The sequence below is a fragment of the Falco biarmicus genome, chromosome 1 (genome assembly GCF_023638135.1).
Source record: "Falco biarmicus isolate bFalBia1 chromosome 1, bFalBia1.pri, whole genome shotgun sequence".
NCBI lineage: Eukaryota > Metazoa > Chordata > Aves > Falconiformes > Falconidae > Falco > Falco biarmicus.
The window spans coordinates 76,117,107-76,135,416 of NC_079288.1; the positions used below are offsets into that span (position 1 = coordinate 76,117,107).

At 40.0% G+C, this 18,310-nt stretch overlaps 1 protein-coding gene across 2 annotated transcripts in view; it reads left to right on the forward strand.

The window, feature by feature from the left end:
- Positions 1 to 1,550: 1,550 nt before the first annotated feature.
- Positions 1,551 to 18,310, forward strand: part of WFS1 (wolframin ER transmembrane glycoprotein) — a 34,018-nt gene continuing 17,258 nt past the window's right edge. Inside the window, exons 1-2 of one of the 2 annotated variants that reach the window (XM_056349460.1) lie at positions 1,551 to 1,688; positions 3,700 to 3,897. In XM_056349460.1, the coding sequence (XP_056205435.1) occupies positions 3,705 to 3,897 (193 nt within the window). In that variant the 5' untranslated portion in view covers positions 1,551 to 1,688; positions 3,700 to 3,704. Of the gene's footprint in view, positions 1,689 to 2,142; positions 2,295 to 3,699; positions 3,898 to 18,310 lie in introns of those variants that run through there. The other variant, XM_056349468.1, reaches the window with a different exon arrangement.

An 18,310-nucleotide genomic window follows, 5' to 3' on the forward strand; every position in this document is an offset into this window, starting at 1 on the left:
TCCCTAAGCAAGTTACATCCATTAAGCACACCCACTAAATATCAAATCAGTGGTATAGAATAATATCTTGCGGAAAATGTGAATAGCTGGGGGAGCAGATTGCAGCAGTAGGAAGTTTGTCATATCTGAGTTCAGTCATGCTGTCAGTCTACTCTAAAGAAACACCTAAACATAAAACACAAGGTGGGCATTGTATGTTCCTGATAAAACCATATTACACTCAGACTTGAAATGATCTTCCTAAAAGTAACTCTTTTCTTTCCAAAATTTATTTTAATTTGAAGTAAACAGAAGCATAACTTTATGTTTCTTGAAACTTATTTTAGGTAAAAGAAAGAATTTTGTTATGACTTCCAAGGCAAGGAAATAGTAAGGATGCTGGGGACCATATTTTTGTTTGGGGATCACCCCAAGATGCAGTGACATCAACAAGTAGGATCTAACTGGCATTTGAAAAATGGAACATATCATAGCTTCCCATGATCTGCTGCCAACTTGGGACTTGTGAAAAATCAACTTATGTGACTAAATATGAATGGCTGAAGTTTAAATTTAATCTCCTATTTTGAGTTTGTGAGGTTGGGGTGTTTTTTTAATTAGAAGCTATTCACAGTACTTCGTAGGGACCTTGACTTATTTATTCTTTAGGTAAAAAAATCAGAAACAGTGTATTATTTCTAAAAAGACGTTTACTACCAATACAACCAATACAACACATACACCCAAGTTTACAGCTCGCTACCAGCCCAGGTGCTTTCCATGCAGGCAGAAGTAGTGTATACAGTAGCAACTTAAAAGACATTCAGGAATAAGTAGTTACTCTGTTCTCACCCTTTTCCCCCTTCTCTTCACTCCTTCTGCTCTCTACGGAGGAACTCGGAAGCAGGAGGGCCGTGCCCCCTCTCAGACCCGAGGAAGCCGCTTTCGCCCCCCGCGGCTGACAGGGCCCGAAGCCCTGCCCGCCTCCCCGTTCGCTCACAGGAGGCGCTTCGGCAGGGCTGGCCCCAGCCCCTCCCGCTCCCCGGAAGGACAAGTGCAGGGCCCTGGTTGAGGGGAAGGCCTATATCCGCACTCGGACAGCTCGGGACCGATGCCCGGGGAGGCTGTCGGGCACCTTCCCCGACGCTTGGTGGCCACTCGGGGCGGCCTTCTCGCCGCTTCTAGGCCGCCGCCGCCTCACGGCTCGCCAGAACCCGCCTCGCAGCGGCTGCCCCACGAAGCCTCTCCCGAGGGCGGGCGCCACCCCTGCTGCCCCATGCTGCCACTCTGGAGTTGCCCGCGGCTGCCCCAGCCGCCCCCCGTCAGACACCGCCTCCCATCCCCGCGGGGCACGCCGCCGCCGCCCCCCAGCGCGGGAACAGGGCGCATACGACGCGCTGCCGCCGCTGCCCCAGCCGCGTTTCTCCTCCCGCCGGCCGGTGCACCACCCCTGCGCGGCCCGCCCCCGCCTCCGTCTCCTCCTCCACCCGCCGGGCCCGCCCGGCAGCGGCGAAGCCTCCGCGGGCCGTGGTGGGCGGTGAGTGGCGGCGGGGCGGGGCGGGGCGGTCAGAGGGCTGGGGCCGGGGCCGGGCCGGGGCCGCCCCCGTAGGGCGGTGGGAGGCGCCCCACTTGGCGCCTCGCAGCCTCTGGAGCCACCGGGGAGTTTGTGGCCGGGAGTCCCCGCTGGTGATTTCGTCCTGCCGGACTCGGTGAGCGTCTGGGGCGGGGACCTCCGGCAGGACGGCCCGAGCTGCCGGCCTCCCTCTGGCCCGCCGCCGTGCTTGGGGGACGTGCTGGGGTTCCCGGCCTTCCGGGGTGGCAGCCGCCGCCCGGGCGCCCTCCGGCCTCACGGGGAACGAGGCCGATCCCTCCGGCTGCCCCGCCGGGGGTTGCAGAGTCACTGCTGGCAGCTAGGCTCGGCCGGCCCGGGGCGGCGCGGGCCCGCCGGTGCCTCCCGGTTCCCCCCCTTGCCTTCGGAGCTCTCCCGGGCTCCCCAGAGTCTTACCCCGCCTCCCGCTGGCAGGCCTCTAGAAGCAGCCCTACAGCCAAGCCGAAGGGCTAGCCTCGGTTCGCGCCTGAGCCCGCAGTAGGGAAAGTTGGCGGTGTGCTTTGCGGGGCAGGCGGGGGTGGCCGGGGACGGGAGCCCTTCTGGTGGCTGGCTGCCGCCGAGCTGGGCCTGCTGCGGGCCCTCGGCCGGGACCCCGCCCGGGACCCCGGTCTGGGGTGGGGGGGGTGCGCTCCGGGAGCCGGAGCCTGGCACCGTGGGGCTTCTGCTCGTCTCTGCCGAAGCGCTAAGGTCAAGCTTAAAACCAGAGGTGAAGTAACTTTTGTGTTTGTATAGTGGTTAAAAATACTCGTGCTGGTTTAGCGGGAAAGTATTTTAATCTCTTGTGTTTTCCTGGGATTGTTTGAAGGTTGACTGAACTCTGTTGGTTTATTTATAACTTGATGTAGAAACATAATACAGAAATGCATTTACTTGTATCAGTGAAATATTTTCTGGTTCAGGGAAGCTTAATTTGGGCAAGCAAGTTGTCTGAAGTACAAAGAATATGTTTTACAGTAGTAAGTGTAGTTACAACACATAAGTTGCTGGTGCTTGTAGCATCCTGCTGGGATTTTAGCATCTTTTCAGTGGGGGTAGTTGTTGGCTGAGTTGAGCAGTGGATCTTTGGTTTTGGCTATGCTACCTTCACCTTTACAAGGGCACCTTTAGGTCAGTATTCTGAATGTACAGAATTAAAAAATACAGTTTGTAAGTTTGTAGCCAGACACCCTCTCCAGTGTTCCTTGCAAATTGTTTAACTTGAGGGGAATTACTTTTAAGCACCGGGAGCGCTCTGAGTTATTCTGTGGTAGCAGCGTATGCCTGCACCTTGCTGCTGCCTGTCTTATAAAAGCTGAGTTTTCACTAAGCGCTTTTATGAAAGTTTCCTTATTTAAGGAACTTTATAATAGAGAACAGAGATCCTCACATCATTTAGGAGAGGGCTTACAGTGAAAGTTAAAAGGCCTTCTCTTGTAAGAAACTGTAAGACCTCTCCCTTCCTGACTTAGTGGTTGTTTTTTTTTTGTATGAATACTATTTTTTTGTATAGTTGGATATAGTAGTAAATAGCTTATTTTTGGATTGTATGTATTACAATTGGAAATGGCCATAAAGAGCATCTTTAGTGGTGTCCCTCACCTCATTTCCAGTGGCAGAGTTTTACATCTCCTCCTTTGCCTTCTTACCTTTCTTGTCTCTCGCTGTTGCCTGATTAGGTGGTGGCTGTGAACCAGGCCCTTGATGCATAGTGAAATTTTTCTATCATTATGGACACGTCGGTACTGTTCTGTAAAAAGTTAGGGGCTAGTCTTTATTTCTTGCATGTGTAAGTAGAACATTAGATTCAAAGTAGTTATTTGTATCCAGTATTTATAGGATTGATTAATTCTAGTGTTTATCTATACTTCAAAATCAGTTTTTATTTGGTTTATAGCAGTGGCTATTCTGGCACAATGCTATATATGGTCACTCTTACTCAACAATAGCTGCTCATACTTGGAATTACTGAAGAATGTATAAATACATCTTGAAGTTGCTGTCAGCCTTCTTGCTCTTTGCTATGCTTTTTGTTTAACTAATTATACAAGTATATTCAGATTTTAAGTGTTTACTCTGGTTTTATATTGTAACCCTACTACCTGATAATTAATCATTATTCTCTTCTTTTACAGCTAAAATGAACTCAGATCCTGATCCCCCCTCAAGTCCCTCTCACCCCCAGCTGCATCTTGGAAGGTCCCAGCTAAACGCTGCTGCTGTGGACCATAGTGAGAACAATCAGAACTCGGGACCATCTTCAGGGGATAGTGCAACTTTTTCTTCTTCAGTTCCTGGCTACTCCCGTAGCAGGGAGAAAGCTGAAAAAAGTGGTAAATATGAAAGCAATTTCTGTGCAAAATTGGCTTATAGTAAACTTTGGGAGATTATTTTGTGTATATGTATTCTAAAATCTGTTTAAAGAGACACTGTAAAGTAGGAAAATAAATTTCTGCAGTTTATTTTAACCTGTTGTTGTGGAAGAGACATTTCTTCTGCAGCTTACCCCATGCATATGTTCGAGTTTTCCCATCCAATTTTTATTATGCGTACAACACAACAGGAAAGGAGTCTATTTGAAAAATTGGCAGGAAGAATTAAATGTAATTTATGATAATATTAAGGTTTTGATTTAATTTCTTCAGTTGGCTACATTGTGTGCTAACTCTAGCTTTAATATGAATTCTGATGTGGATGAATAGATACTACTATAATGTAGACTGAGGGAGTAGTAAGCTGATATGTGAAAACAGAGCAACAGAAATGAAGATTTGCAGGCAGATAAGAAGTTGGATTAAGAATCATGATACACTTTGAAAGGCAGAATGGTATTATTTTTCCCCTCCCCTCACTGTGAAGCCGTTGAGTTTCAAAGATTGAGAAGACTGACGGGATGAGAGAAATGTCTTGTGCAAAAGGTAGAAAAAAAAATACCTGGCTCTTGTGTTCAGCTGTTGAGTTCAAGTTTTAAATTCAATTTGTAATCTGACACTTGTGCAAGAAGGTCTTGTGTTTGAGGTCTAGCAAAATTACTACTCCTTAACTTTCTTTAAAATTGGACTTTTGATTCTGAAACTGCTTATGTGCTTGCCCTTGCATTCATAAATGAGTCACTCTATTGAAGGTAATAAGGCTATCCATGAGTTTAAAATTATTAAATGTGTGAATATCTACATGGCGTGTATCAGATGCAGCTGAGCTCTGCACATAGTTCAGGCCAATATTGTGGCTGTGTTAGCACATCTACTGTTTGCATCTAATTCAGAATTGGCTGCTGCAGTGTTCTGGGTTTTTTGTTACTAAAAGGCACGTTCCAGATGGAGGTATCATTACCAACTTTGTCATCTCTCCCACTGTGAAAGTATTCAGCGATGATGGAGAATTGACACTTCTAATGTTAATTACATGATTATTAATTTAGGATCAGTGCTAACAGGTGTGTTTTCTTCCTTCATTCTCAAGTTTCTTAGTATGCTTCAACAGGCAAAGAATAGCAGTAGTATTAGGATGGCATGCAGTTATCTTGGTCTTTGTTATGACTGAAAGAGGAAAACATAGGTTTCTGTTGTTGGTGTCCACATTCACGCAAGATTCTGAAAATACAAACTGTCAGTCTAGTGGTGGTTTACACAGATTCTTTCAGGTATTCTTCTCTAGCCAATTTGGAGATTTTCTTACTCTGTATAAATATTGGGCTTTTTAAAATCATATTGATTTCTGTCATGGCTCTCTTTACAGGCCTGTGTACCCTATGCAGTTTTGTATTATAGATGCTTTTGTTTATAGCCTTGTAAAAGAGGACTTCAGAGCACTGATGTATTTCTCCGTTTCAGTTGTGACTCATCTGTTCCTATGAAAATCTTCTCGGTGCCTGGTGCTACTGTCATTGCCCTTTCCACCCCCATCTTAATATATGCACGTGTTTAATGCTACAGAATGAGATACTATTGCCGTTGTGTCATGCTGGAGTCTCTTAACCAAGATTTTATTGGATTTAGATCGCAAATGCATTTGATAAGATCATGTTTCTTCATCCAGTATTTTCTTCTACAGTTATTTTGGTCTGATGTTATTTGTCATAATAATAACAGTTTCTACTGTGAGGGTGATGGAGTACTCGCACAGGTTGCCCAGAGAGTTTGTAGACTCTCCGTCAGTGAGGATACTGAAAAGCTATCTGGACGTGGTCCTAGGCAACCAGCTGTAGGTGGCCCAGCATGACCAGAGCAGAGTTGGAGCAGATAGTGTCCAGAGGTCCCTTCCAACCTCAACCATTCAGTGATTCTTGATTTATTCTTGCCAACGTATCTGTATTTCTGAACAGTGCTTTTCCTTCCAGTCTCTACTTACCTATACTGTGTTTAAGGCTATAGCATCAACATGAATGTTAAGTAGTTTATTTCCTGGAAACACCCATCTCTTATTCCTGCAGCATGATCCATATCTTGTAGCATAATCCAGTAATTTAATGAATGCCCTGGCTCTGACTCAGTAAAGCACTTAAGCACACACTCATCCTCAGCTGCACAGGTACTTCATTTGTATCGAACTCACTGTAGGTTTTTTCTTAGCAATTTTCAATCTATCTTCTGCTAATATATCATTAGGTAGTGTTTTTGTTAGTCCTTGTATATTTCGTTTCGCAATGGGAAGAGTGCTTTGTGAATTTATTGTGGAAATCAAATCTGAATTTAATGAAAAAAATTTCAGTTGTTGAGCTTGAGATGACTTATAAATGTTGAGGGTTTTTTGGTTTTAAAAAAGAAAAGGTGGGTGTTCCTATTTCTACTCAAAGCCCTTGCGTTCTCTAGAAAATTTCTGTTTATGTAAGTTAGGGTTTTGTGTATGTATTAGGAATAGAATAAATATCAATACGTCAACTCTCATGTTTAAACTGAAAAAAAAAAAAAATAGTTGCTTTTTCAAGGATGCTCCTGGACAGGACGTTTATTAGCGAGCAAAGCATATACACTACTAATTAGGACTTCTGAAACTTTAAAACCATTGAGTCATCAGTATTCATGCAAGCAAATTACAGGAGAGTTGCCAGTTGCTTAAACACAAAAGTTCTGTCATTATTTTAGTAGTCTGTGCCAAGAGAAACACAGTGGATAGTGAGGAAGACCAATGGCTGCTTGCTAATGAAGTCTGGTGAAGTCTGTTGAAACACTGGCTCAAATCTCCTGACACTTTTTTATGCCTCCCAGGTGCACAGTTTCTGTCCAGCTGCTACATACCCCTTTTTGGTATCTGTATTTCATCCACTCTATGCATCCTCCTTCCTTGAGATACAGCCCTAAAGCAATGCAAAAAGAAATAGCTCAGATGACAGTTCTGGAGGTTGCAACACCGGATTCTCCAAATAGGCTTAAAAACATCATTCTTGTTAGTGGATCCACTTCCTCTATGTGTACACAGAGCAGAGCTAGGAAGAAAGGACCTTCAACATACTTAATTAGCGTGTGAATATCTGAATACTGCTGCTAGTAATGTAATGTTTTTGGAAGAGAGACATGAATCCACATTCCAGGTAAGTTTTCTGTTTTGCTGGGCTAGAGAGCAGCTTTCTGTGGCCCAGTGGACGTTTCACTTTTGGTTCAGATGAAAAGAAAGCAGAGTTGAGAGAAATTTCTCACAGTACGATAGTGATCTGATACTTGCCTGCGATATTTGGATTGAAGTAACTGCTTCAAGTCAGCCATGATGGTAACTTGAACTGGACTGTCTGTCACCCCAGGTAACACCATTTCTTGTAATGCTTAAGTCCTTTCAAGCATGTGAAGTGTCTTACGTAAAAATGGACTGCCTGCCAGTCAGCAGGTAAGAGGATGTCCTAGGATAACAGAGAAATCTGGGAGACAGTGTGAAGGTAACGATCTTTTATATGTGGATGAAAAAGATTTTATTTGGGGTTTTTTGCATCATTCATGTACATTTGCTAGCCAGTAAGGTTGGAGAGGCGGAATCACGTAGGAATTAAGAGGTGAGAGTTTGGGAAGTTTTTGACAGCATTGTAATGCTAAGTTGCAATGCTTGAATCTTTTTGATTAAGGACTTAATTTTTGTTCTGTCCTTGTTTTTGCTGTTAAGGAAATATGCACAAATATCTTGCTCTGAAATTGAGAACATATGGGGAAGGTATTTGTACTGAGAGCTTTGCAGACAGAAATAAATTTGTTACGTTTTGTTTGTAGATGTGCAGAGTTCTGCTTGTACTTAAGAAGGTTATGAGGTGCTTTTGTATCTCTTGGAAGAAAATTATTTTATAAACTGCGTGACTTAGAATTTATAAATAGTACAAAAAAATTCTTCTAAACAGTTTACGATATATTGTAACAATGTAAAACAGTGTGTCTCCAACCCATTGCTAAATGATAGCTAACAAATATGGAACCTCTCTAATTTACAAATATTTTCAGAGTGTTAACCTCTTCCACTTAAGGTTAAAAAGAATCTTTGCTTCAAAGCTCTATTTTAGCGCCTATATGTCTTCATTTTCTGGCAGTTTGCTTGTACACACTAACTCTTGATGCAGAGTGAAATGTTTGTGCGAAGCCTGAAGAAATCTCACAAAAATCTTTGATTATTAGAAGAGGAGTATTATGCCTTGGAATATTAATTACTTAAAAATTTATCTGTCAGTTTATAATGCCCCTTCAAATTTTACCTGCAATTACTCAGACTTCTGGAAAGCTCATTTGCCAAGCATTGCTGTAGGGGAGAAAAGATTCTATCTAAACAAAAGTTAATGACTATTTTCAGATAAAATTTTGGGACGTCATCATAGTTGGTGCAGAACAATGGGAATTGGCTTTCTCAGATCTGCTGCTATTGCTGTCAATAACCTGCTGGTGTTTTTACCATAGATAGGAGTAGTATTAGACACCCATGTATTTGAGGAAAGGTTATCCGTCTTTGCCCCTTTCACTGTTTGAAATGCATAAATGTTTTCTTTGGCTGATAACAAAGATACTGATAACACTTTTTGCATTCACACAATGAACCTGATTAAGAATCCTAGAATCATAGAATGGTTTGTGTTGGAAGGGACCTTAAATGTCACCTAGTTGCAAGCCCCCTGCCATGGGCAGGGACACCTTCCACTAGACCAGGTTCCCCCAAGCCCCATCCAGCCTGGCCTTGAACGCTGCCAGGGATGGGGCATCCACAGCTGCTCTGGGCAACTCATAGTGAAAAATTTCTTCCTAACATCTAATCTAAATCTATCTATCACCACATGCCCTTGTAAAAAGTCGTTCAGCTTTCTTGTAAGCCACCTTTAGGCACTGGCAGGCTGCTGTAAGGTCTCCCTGGAACCTTCTCTTCTCCAGGCTGAACAGCCCCGACTCTCTCAGCCTGTCTTAACAGGAGAGCTGTTCCAGCTCTGATCATCTTCGTGGCCCTCCTCTGGACTTGTTCCAATGGGCCCATGTCCTTTTATGTTGGGAACTCCAGAGCTGAAAAGTGCCCTAGCTCAATCTTCTTCCACCTTCCACTTAGGAAGTCAATCTGTTAGTTTATGATAACAAAATGTTTGATCTAGCATAGTCCCAGAGTGTTAGAAAGGTAGAAATGAGCAGCCAGAGGGTAGAAGGGGAAGAACTATACTCACATTAGTAGATTTATGTCATGAAATAGAGGCTCTGTAAATTGTTTGGTGTTAAGGACTCAAGGTTCCTCTTGTGCACATTTAAAAATTTAATCTAGTGAGTGGTTGGAATATAATCTGTTAATTGAGTTTCCTCCAAAAGGAACCTGGTGTGTTCCACTGTGCAGACAGAATGCATTAGATGGAAAGAGTTGAAAAGTTAAAAGCACATTACTCATCTGAACCAGTTCTCTAATATAATGTATCTGCATTCAGCAGCAGCAAAAACTGGTAACCTCTGGAGATATTTTACAGTGGCTTTGGAGGAAAACATTTGGAAGTACCTAGTACCTGTACATTCATCTTCAAATAAAACTGGAACAAATCCCTGCTACACTACAGTACTCTTGAAACTCATGCTGCTAGAGGGCCCTTTGCAGCAGCAGGCAGCACACTTCATTGAAAAATTTAGGTGAGACTGGAAACAGTAAACTGGGAAATGAAACCAATCCTTTTCAGTCAGTTAATTATTAGAAGTGCTTACTAGGCAGGGTAAGGCTCTGTGGACTTGCAAAGCAATTGTCTTGGGTCTTTTTTAAGGGCCACTTTTGATGGTAACCTGATGAACTGCTAGAGTGTGTTTGTGGTGAAGAGCTTAAACTGCAGAACTGCTGAAATTCTCTTGAGCATTGTGTAGGTTCTTATGATAACTTTAGATCTTCCTCTACAAAAATAAGTGAGCTTGGTGAGGTTTATCTTTCTTGCATCGCTTTTCTGCAGGTTGTGGGTCCATCGTTGTCCTGTCGCCCCCCCCCCCCCCCCCTCCCCCCCCCCCCCCCCCATTTGTTTGGGGTTTTTTTGGTGGAGAAGGTTAATAATGATGATTATCAACTGAGAAATTACAAAAAGCTTGCTTATTTTTAACTTTCCAGTTGTGGAATGTGTTAGATTTATCACAGCTAACCCATAAAGGATTTAATCAGAGATGCCTGTATGGAAAAAGCAGCAAGGCTGTCTCATTGGTTGTGTGCAAAATTATTTTAATGACTTTAAATGATCATTGTACAATAATAGCTATGCTAGAAAGAAACACCTTTTAAGAATAGTTTTCCCCTCCACTTTTAAAATTTATAGTCTCTATAATATCGTCATCCTTAGTTTTCCACCTACTTTTTTTCCTTTTTCCACCATGCTTTTTTTCCTTTGTTTTATTGCTCTCCTGACAACTTGCATTCATTTTGTGGGGGTGCAGAAGTTGCTCCCTTTTCAACTTAATGCTATTTGATGACTTGCAGTTGTGGTATGACTAAGACTGTTATCATATCTACAAATGTATTGCTGCTCCCAGAGAAAGAAAAGTTGAGTCCTAGACTTCAACACCTCTGTAAACAAATGTTATTCTCTTCTCTCCCATCCTTGTTATCACCTTTAAAAATAAAATGTCTGTCAATGTATGTTAATACAAATATTTTCATTTGTTCTTGGGGCAAGTAAGACCATCTTAAGAGCTAACCATGGAAGTGCATGGAAGAAAAACATGCAATGTACTCGTGATTGAACCAGACCCTTACTTTGCAGTTAAGATAAGAATCCAGGAGGCTTCTGAGTAAATGAAAAGATTCAACATTCGCTGATAAGCAAATAAATATCTGAAGTTAATAAAACCATTTATCAGAACAATGGTGTTTGTAGCACAAAATACTTCTCCAGTCTCTTCCTCTGTGTCATTATATTCTGTATGTACAAATCATGCTTATGATGTGGTGCCTAATGCCTGCTTGCTTTTTGAGTGGAATGTCAATCTTTCCAGAAACTTTACTCCTACATAGGTACTGCACACAGTGCCACTGGACTCTCGGAGCTTGTGGAAAGTGAGTAGGAGGATTTCTCCAGAGACTCAAACTGGCTCTGCTGAACACCGAAAGCTCAACAGTACGATCCAGGGAACACATAAAAGCTATTAGAACCTACATTTTTTGTTACAAACAACTTTTTCTACAAGCACACTGGTAATAGACCATCTACCTGTGGACGAACAGTTTAAATCTTTTTCCTGAAAGAAATCAGACACCATTAACTTTGGAGGTATGCTTACATAGCATCTTCTAGCTAATGAAAGGATTTCTATTCTGCCATTAATATGTATATGCCTTCACTTCTAAGTATGTCTGAGATTCCAGAAATCTTGTTTCATAGTGAAAACAAAATCTAACAAAGCTGTATGCTGTTCCCTGAAGGTTTTGAATTTGTTGGGTTTTGATTAACTTACCGGACTTGTGCTTACAGAATGAACTTTTTCTGCAAAAAAATCCTGTGTAATACTCTTATCAGAATTACCACTATACACTTCCAAAAGGGACTGGAGGCATTTTATAGGATGTGACTCCAAAAGAAATACCTTCTAGGGAGATTTTGCACATGTTGATAACCATGGACAGGCATGCCCTTCAGCTTTCATTTTGCTACTTTTTCTTTGACTGTTGCTTGAACAAATACACCTGCATTATTTACTTAGTATGTGCATGCATTCTTGTTGCTTGCTTCCTACCTAATGCTATAAAATCTTGGTATTTCAACAGGGTAAAATTTTCTTCATACCAGCAAATGAACTATTGCTGAGAATCTGCAAGAAAATTATTTTCTATAGCTAGTACATTTAATTTGTGAACTTCTTAAAGCTTCAGAGCAGTCTGCGAATAGAGTTTTTGCAGGTGGGTTGTCTTTAGAAGCTGGAGGCTTAATTTTTTTTAAGAAGCCAAGCAATGCTTTTTGTCTTTTAGTTAATTTTAGCTTTGCTCGACAGAAAGCATTGAAATCCAGCGGACAGAACACGTTTTGGGGCCCTTACACGTAAACTAAGGATGAAAAATTAATGTTAAAAAATGACTGGCTTCCAGCAAGCTGACTTTCCTTGCGGATGTTTATGGTAATAATTAAGGTGATATGCATCCTTTCTGTGCACCACCCTACCTTCCTTTGGGACAAGATTTATAGCATGTTTTTGAGCTGTTACTGGCTGTTTCTTTTTCAAGCTAATCCAGTGCTGGGTTAGATAGCTACAGTTTAATATAAACTCTGGTTTCGCTGATGAAACTTGTGGTACAGAGTGCATTTATAAATTAATGATAGTAGAACAGTTAGACTCTTATCTGCAAGTACTATTTAGGAACTTTTATTATCTTCATGTTAAGTATGGAATAAGTTTATATGTTGCACTTCAGAGGCATGTTTTTGTGGAAATATCTAGACATAAAAGATACATTAAAAATCCAGCTTCATGTTCATCATAATGAAAGTCATGAAAGAGGCGTTTTTGAATACAGTAGCTAATCTTGTGTCTGTATTTTCTGTGTCATGCCTGTCTCCACCTGCACATTTATTTGTTCAGCTTACCTTGTGGAGCGTGGTGGGAAAGGTGGAGTTGAGCAGCAGACATAGGTTGTTTATATCAGTATCCTCTCGAAGTAAAAGTGAGCAATTTTCTTTGTGGTTCAGATGATACTGCCTCTCACATTCAATTGCAGTAAGGCCTTCTTGCTAAAGTGGTAAAGTGATGTGTGTCTGAGGCTTCAAGTAAGTAACACCACTATGCAATGTGACAAAGATCAGTTCAGACATCAGTACGCTTCATGGTATATGGAGAATTTGTTCATGTGTGGGAGAAGATGTAATGTCAAAGACTACTTTCTTTCCTCCCTGCTCCCACCCCAGTGATTTAGCTGATGGAAAGACCTGTGGATGAAAGCTTGTTCCATACTACTCTTCATCGAGCATGTAAATTACTCTTGTCAGTTAATGACATGGAGCTGAGGGAAATGTTTGACATCCTGTGACTTCTTATAAGTACAAAACCCGCTTATATTAAGTAGTGAGCTTACTGGATAAAGCTAATAAAAATACAAAGTAGGTTTGTTTTTTTTTCTTCTTCTGGATGCTATCCAGCTTTATCTTCTCTCCTACCTCAACTAACAATGGAGTGTTACTGTTTGTGAACTGTGTGTGAAGGCTTGAAGTTGATACCAATGCTCAGTATTAATATTGGAGAACCTGAATGGAGACAGGCTTTTTCAGGTTCGGATTCTTGTTACCTTTTTCATGAGAGTCCTTTACATTATTTATAATACGCCTGTTAGACCCAGGGAGCTGTTTCTAAATGCAGTGCTAGTGCTGTCCTTACTTGATTTTATTCATATTTTACTGAGATGTTGAAAGTGTTCAATAGCAGCTGTTTCTTTCTCAGAATGTTCTTTAGTGCCTTGCAGCCTAGAGACTTCCTTGTGCAGTGGTAAGCAGTGACATCTTTATATTTGATAGTGCTTTCTGGGATTTTTCTTCTACCCTTGGTCTGTCCAGTTGCTCTTTAAATTCATATAAATATTTGACATTGGCCAAATACTTTTAATTTGTTGATGCCCTTAAGTTTTCAGATTTGGTAAGACATAGAATAGTCTCTCCATTTACCTTCTCCATTTTGCAAATTCTTCATATATCTACTATCATTCTCCTCAGCTTCTTCCCAAGGTTAAAGGCCCTGATAATGGTATCTTACTAGCACTGATCTGGTTTTGGGTGTGTGTGTGTGTGTGTGTGTGTGTGTGTGTGAAACTGTGTGTTACAACTCCAAGGTTTTATTATGGGTGTAATAGTTCAGAGCTTATCACTGCATTTACAATGATAAGCGGTCTTCTTGGTTTGCATTTTACTGCATTTCTTCTGGCCTATTATAATTTAAGCAGTAATGAAATCCCTTTGCAGGTTTTGTTTGGGGTTTTTTTGCAACAGTTGTTTCTGAGATTTTTTTTTTTTTTTGGCCTGCGTAACACAGAATCATCAACACTCAGTCAATTCCTTGTTGCCCCTCCTTTTTTTTTTTTCATTCACACATGAATGCGTTGAATAATATAAGCCTTATTGTATATCTCTGTGTGTCTAAACTGATAATCTTTTCGCTAAAAGAATGAGAATTTTATGTGTTCTGAATTTTTTAGTTCTTAATCTCTTACTTATTCATGTAACAGCCTACATTGTTCAGAGGAGTTCTGTGAGGACTTACTAGCTAGCTTTAGAGATAGAAACATGAGCTGGATTCACCTGTCCTTTAACCTTTTGACTCCTTCAGGAACATCCAATGTCAAGGCATTTTACACAAGATTATCTGATTTTACCCAGTATATCTTTTTTGCCCCTTCCATAGGCTTAAGATTTATTTTTTTTCTTTTACATATTTGCCTTGTATAGATACCAGATTTAATGGTTACTGTAATCGTGGACCTTTCTGGTATCGTACTTGCTGGTTTCCATTTCTCAGTTTTAAGTGAGAGGCTACATGCTGCTATGTGTAGTTCAACAGAACACTTGGATGAACAATAAAGAGAAACTATTTAAACAGAGTTAATAGAAACCATAGCTTCTTTGTTTAAGTTTGAGATTCCAGCACAGAAGCTTCTCTATGCTGTTCTCTGGCAGGGATGGAAAAAAAACCCAAACATATTTTCGTAGATCTTTTACTGCAACTTCACAACTTTCTCTTTTTCTCAAATATTCAGTTGCCCTTGAATTGTCCATAGGTCCTGTAGTTTACCTGCTAAGCTCGCTGTTACTTGTGTGCTTGAAAAAGGCATTAAAAGGTGCTAACAGGTTCTGCATTTAAGTGTTCTTGAGATTTTTTTCTCTTGATCTATGGTGTTATATATTTTAAATCTGTTGCTTTTTCTATTTTTCTTTGTTTTGTCATCACCTTAAGTTTATGGTGTTGCATTCTTATATCTAAAAACTTTATTTCTCCTTTTTTCTTTTTCTTTTTTTTTTTTCCCCTATCTGGCTTTACGTTTAAATATGACTAGCAGATTTTGCTTTTGACACCTTGTCTGGGTACTTGCTTTTACAAGAGTAGCTCACAAACCTCTTAAACTAGGTTCTGTGCATCGCTCAATTAGAAGCAAAAATTGTTTTCTGTCTTTTGGTTTCTCTGACTGGTTACTTCATTGAAGTATTTATTAAATGTATCTAAAATCTTATTGTGATATCTTTTTTGAATATGATACTTTCTGTGAGGTAGTTGAGGTCTTTATTGCTGCTTTCTTGGCCTTTTTGCTGCTCTGTTTTTCTCTGTGTGTGTGTCTTAGTAGTGTTTGTTCAAACAAAACGTCAAGGAAACTGCATTTTAAATCCTGTACTTTAAAAAAAAAACTAAAAAGCCTAGGACTGAATGTATCAGATTCATAATTGTGCATACACTTAACCTCTTCCTCACTGTTTCTCATCACTTCAGGAGCATTTGCAGTACTAATAAAATGGGAAGGCAAATAGAGAAATCTTGTTTCATATCTTATCATCTCGGATCCTTTATTCTCCCCAACACATGGGTGTTTTCCTACTCCTCCTGCATGTTCCTGTCACTTCTTTTTGTGAGCCCAAATGAATGCTTGTAGTCGTGATCATATAAAGTGTGTATGCTATACAGGTTTCCTTCATACACTTAGTGTGGGTGTTGCTTAATGCATTAATCCTTTGTTCGGTAGAGTTCCCATGTAGCTTTAATATTCATTTGTAAAACCCATAATTTCTTTTAAGCTTATATATTTCAAATGAATACTTTGCCTTCGTTATTGGTTCCTGTCTGAGAAACTGCTTTCAGTTTTCATTTTATCCTGTTCTCATTAGGTTTCCACTGTTCAAAGCACTTGGTAGTACCCAGCTTGTGTTTGTATTAAACAAAAAAAAAAAAAAGACTTACTGTGCATGATAACATAACTGTCTTGGGGCTGGCCCCCAATAACTGCGTGAACAGGTAAGATCTTAAGCTCAAAAGGCATAAAAGATTGTGATCCTTTGAAATACCAATTTTTTGCTTTGGTATTCCTCGTTCATGGTCTTGTTTTATCTGGAAATCAGGTGCTGTAGCTGTGACTGAAGATGAGCTGTGTGCACCTGGCCAGGGGGTGATAATAGCAGGCAAGGTGCTGAAACGCCCTTGTCCTGGGTAAATCCACCCTGCTGAGAGCTTTAATGTGTTAGCGTTGGTAGGAAGGTAATTCAACAAAGACTTACTCAATATGCACTCTATTGACTCTTTCTGCATGAAATAACTTCAATAGTTTGGGTTTGGTTTGGTTTTTTCTACTTTTTTTTTTTTTATTTTTTAAGGAAAGCAATGATTCCTAGCAGTTAGAAGAGCACTTAGAAAATTGAGGGTGTTTTATGTGATAGATGTGTATGATCCATTCTGTATGTATATATACACAACTAAAATCTTATGTGAAAGGATTATAATTTATGTGCCTTTATATATTTTAGAATTTGTGGATGGAAGTGTCATACACTGTCACTTAAAATGAGCTTTTTTTAAAAACAATGTTTGTCTAAAATGCATGTAAAACATTTTTCTAAATACGTCATCAGGCACTTTGCAACAAGTCAACAATGATGCACACATGATGTGTTTCAGTTGTACATGTTAAGGATATTAGAAAGGTTGGGAATCTATTGCATCCGTCATTGATTTGTGCTAGAATACTAGGAACCACAGTATACTCTGGTGGTCTATAAAATCTGTTGCATTGAAGCGATTTCTTACTTAGATTGTGTAAGTCCGTTCTTCAAAACCCTGTATGGATGTTGAAGAGTTTTTTGGGTTTTAATCCTTGATGTAGTCCAAAGACAAGGCATACATACGTTATTAAATCAGTGATGGCATCTTTCTTTTAGTGCTTAAAATTTTTAAGTGACAAATATCTTGCAATCTTGCTTGAACTGATCCTCTACTATGGATTAACTGCCTTTCTAACACCGTAACTGGTAAATTTCAGAGGTAAGGGACAATAATTTCATCCTAACATAGTATTGCATAGTATTCTTTAAAAAACTGAAATGTTTACTTTTGCAACATTTCTTATTTCTGGTCAAAACCTAACAAACAGTAAAAATGCCTGCCTATGCTGAAATGAATGCTAAATTTCCATTTAAGCCTACAGCAGCAAAGCTGGAATCTTACTGTATGTAGTCAATGTGTCAAGTAACGTTAAAAATCACAGAAAGTAAATAGTCTTTAGTTTTCATCAGCCTGTTTACAGCCTACCTATATAAACATCTGGTTTTAGACTTCTGTATTCTGAGTATTTTTCCTGGACTTGTAAAACATAGGTTTTACTAGTAAATGGAAATGACTCAAGTAATGTTTTGATAGCACCTTTAAAGCCTATCTGTTAATAATATGTGGGTTAAGCTTACTTTTCTAAATGCTGTGTGTGACTGTGAAATGTGTACAGGTCTTTATCAGTTTCATTGTACTGAGTCTTATTAAAGTGCTTAAATAAAATAGGTTTTAAGTGACAGCTTTAACCTGTTAAATGATAACCTTGAATATCAAAAATGGATATTTCTGTAGCCCTTTGGCAGTTTAAATGCTTTCTGTAGTATGAGGACATATGTGCTGCAGACTTGTAAGTAAATCTACATCCTTTGCAGATCACAGATAATTTTTCCTCCACTTTTTTTTTTAGTGGAGCTGAGAAAATTAAAGGATAACCTATCATTTCATCCTTTAGCTCGTCTTAATCACAGAGAATAATAAAAATAAAACATTAAGATTTTATTAATAATGTCCTTGTTCCAATATCCACTGAATAATTTGTGTTGAGTGACCTGATTCTGTGTAGGTAGAATTAACTAAATTGGGAACTAAACCACAGAGCAGCCTGGTGATGAGCTGTGGTTTACAGTATCTTGGTGGCAGAGTAGGAACTACAGCCAAATATCAAGTACTAACCACCCTTTCATGTCCCTGTCCTGTCTTTTTTTTTTTTTTTATACATGAATGCTATGTGCCGCCTAAAACTTATGTGCTTTCACTTGCCTATTTTCATTTGAATGACTGCAGTGCTTGTGCACCTTGAATAACTGATAGACTTTATTGGCTTATATAAATGCACCTGACACACAACAGCTAGTGAAGTCTAATTGTCATAAAAGATACATGAAGTGTTGCAAGATAAATGTTCCTCTCTTCTTGAAATTTTTGTATTCAAGACAGTGTAAAATTTGACATTAGAAAGACATGAGTTTTTAGCAAAGCTGGAAAATAAAAGCTGCTACTGACAGCATTTCCATTGCAGTATTCTTATGTGGGAGGAATACACATCAAGAGATTTTTCCAACTA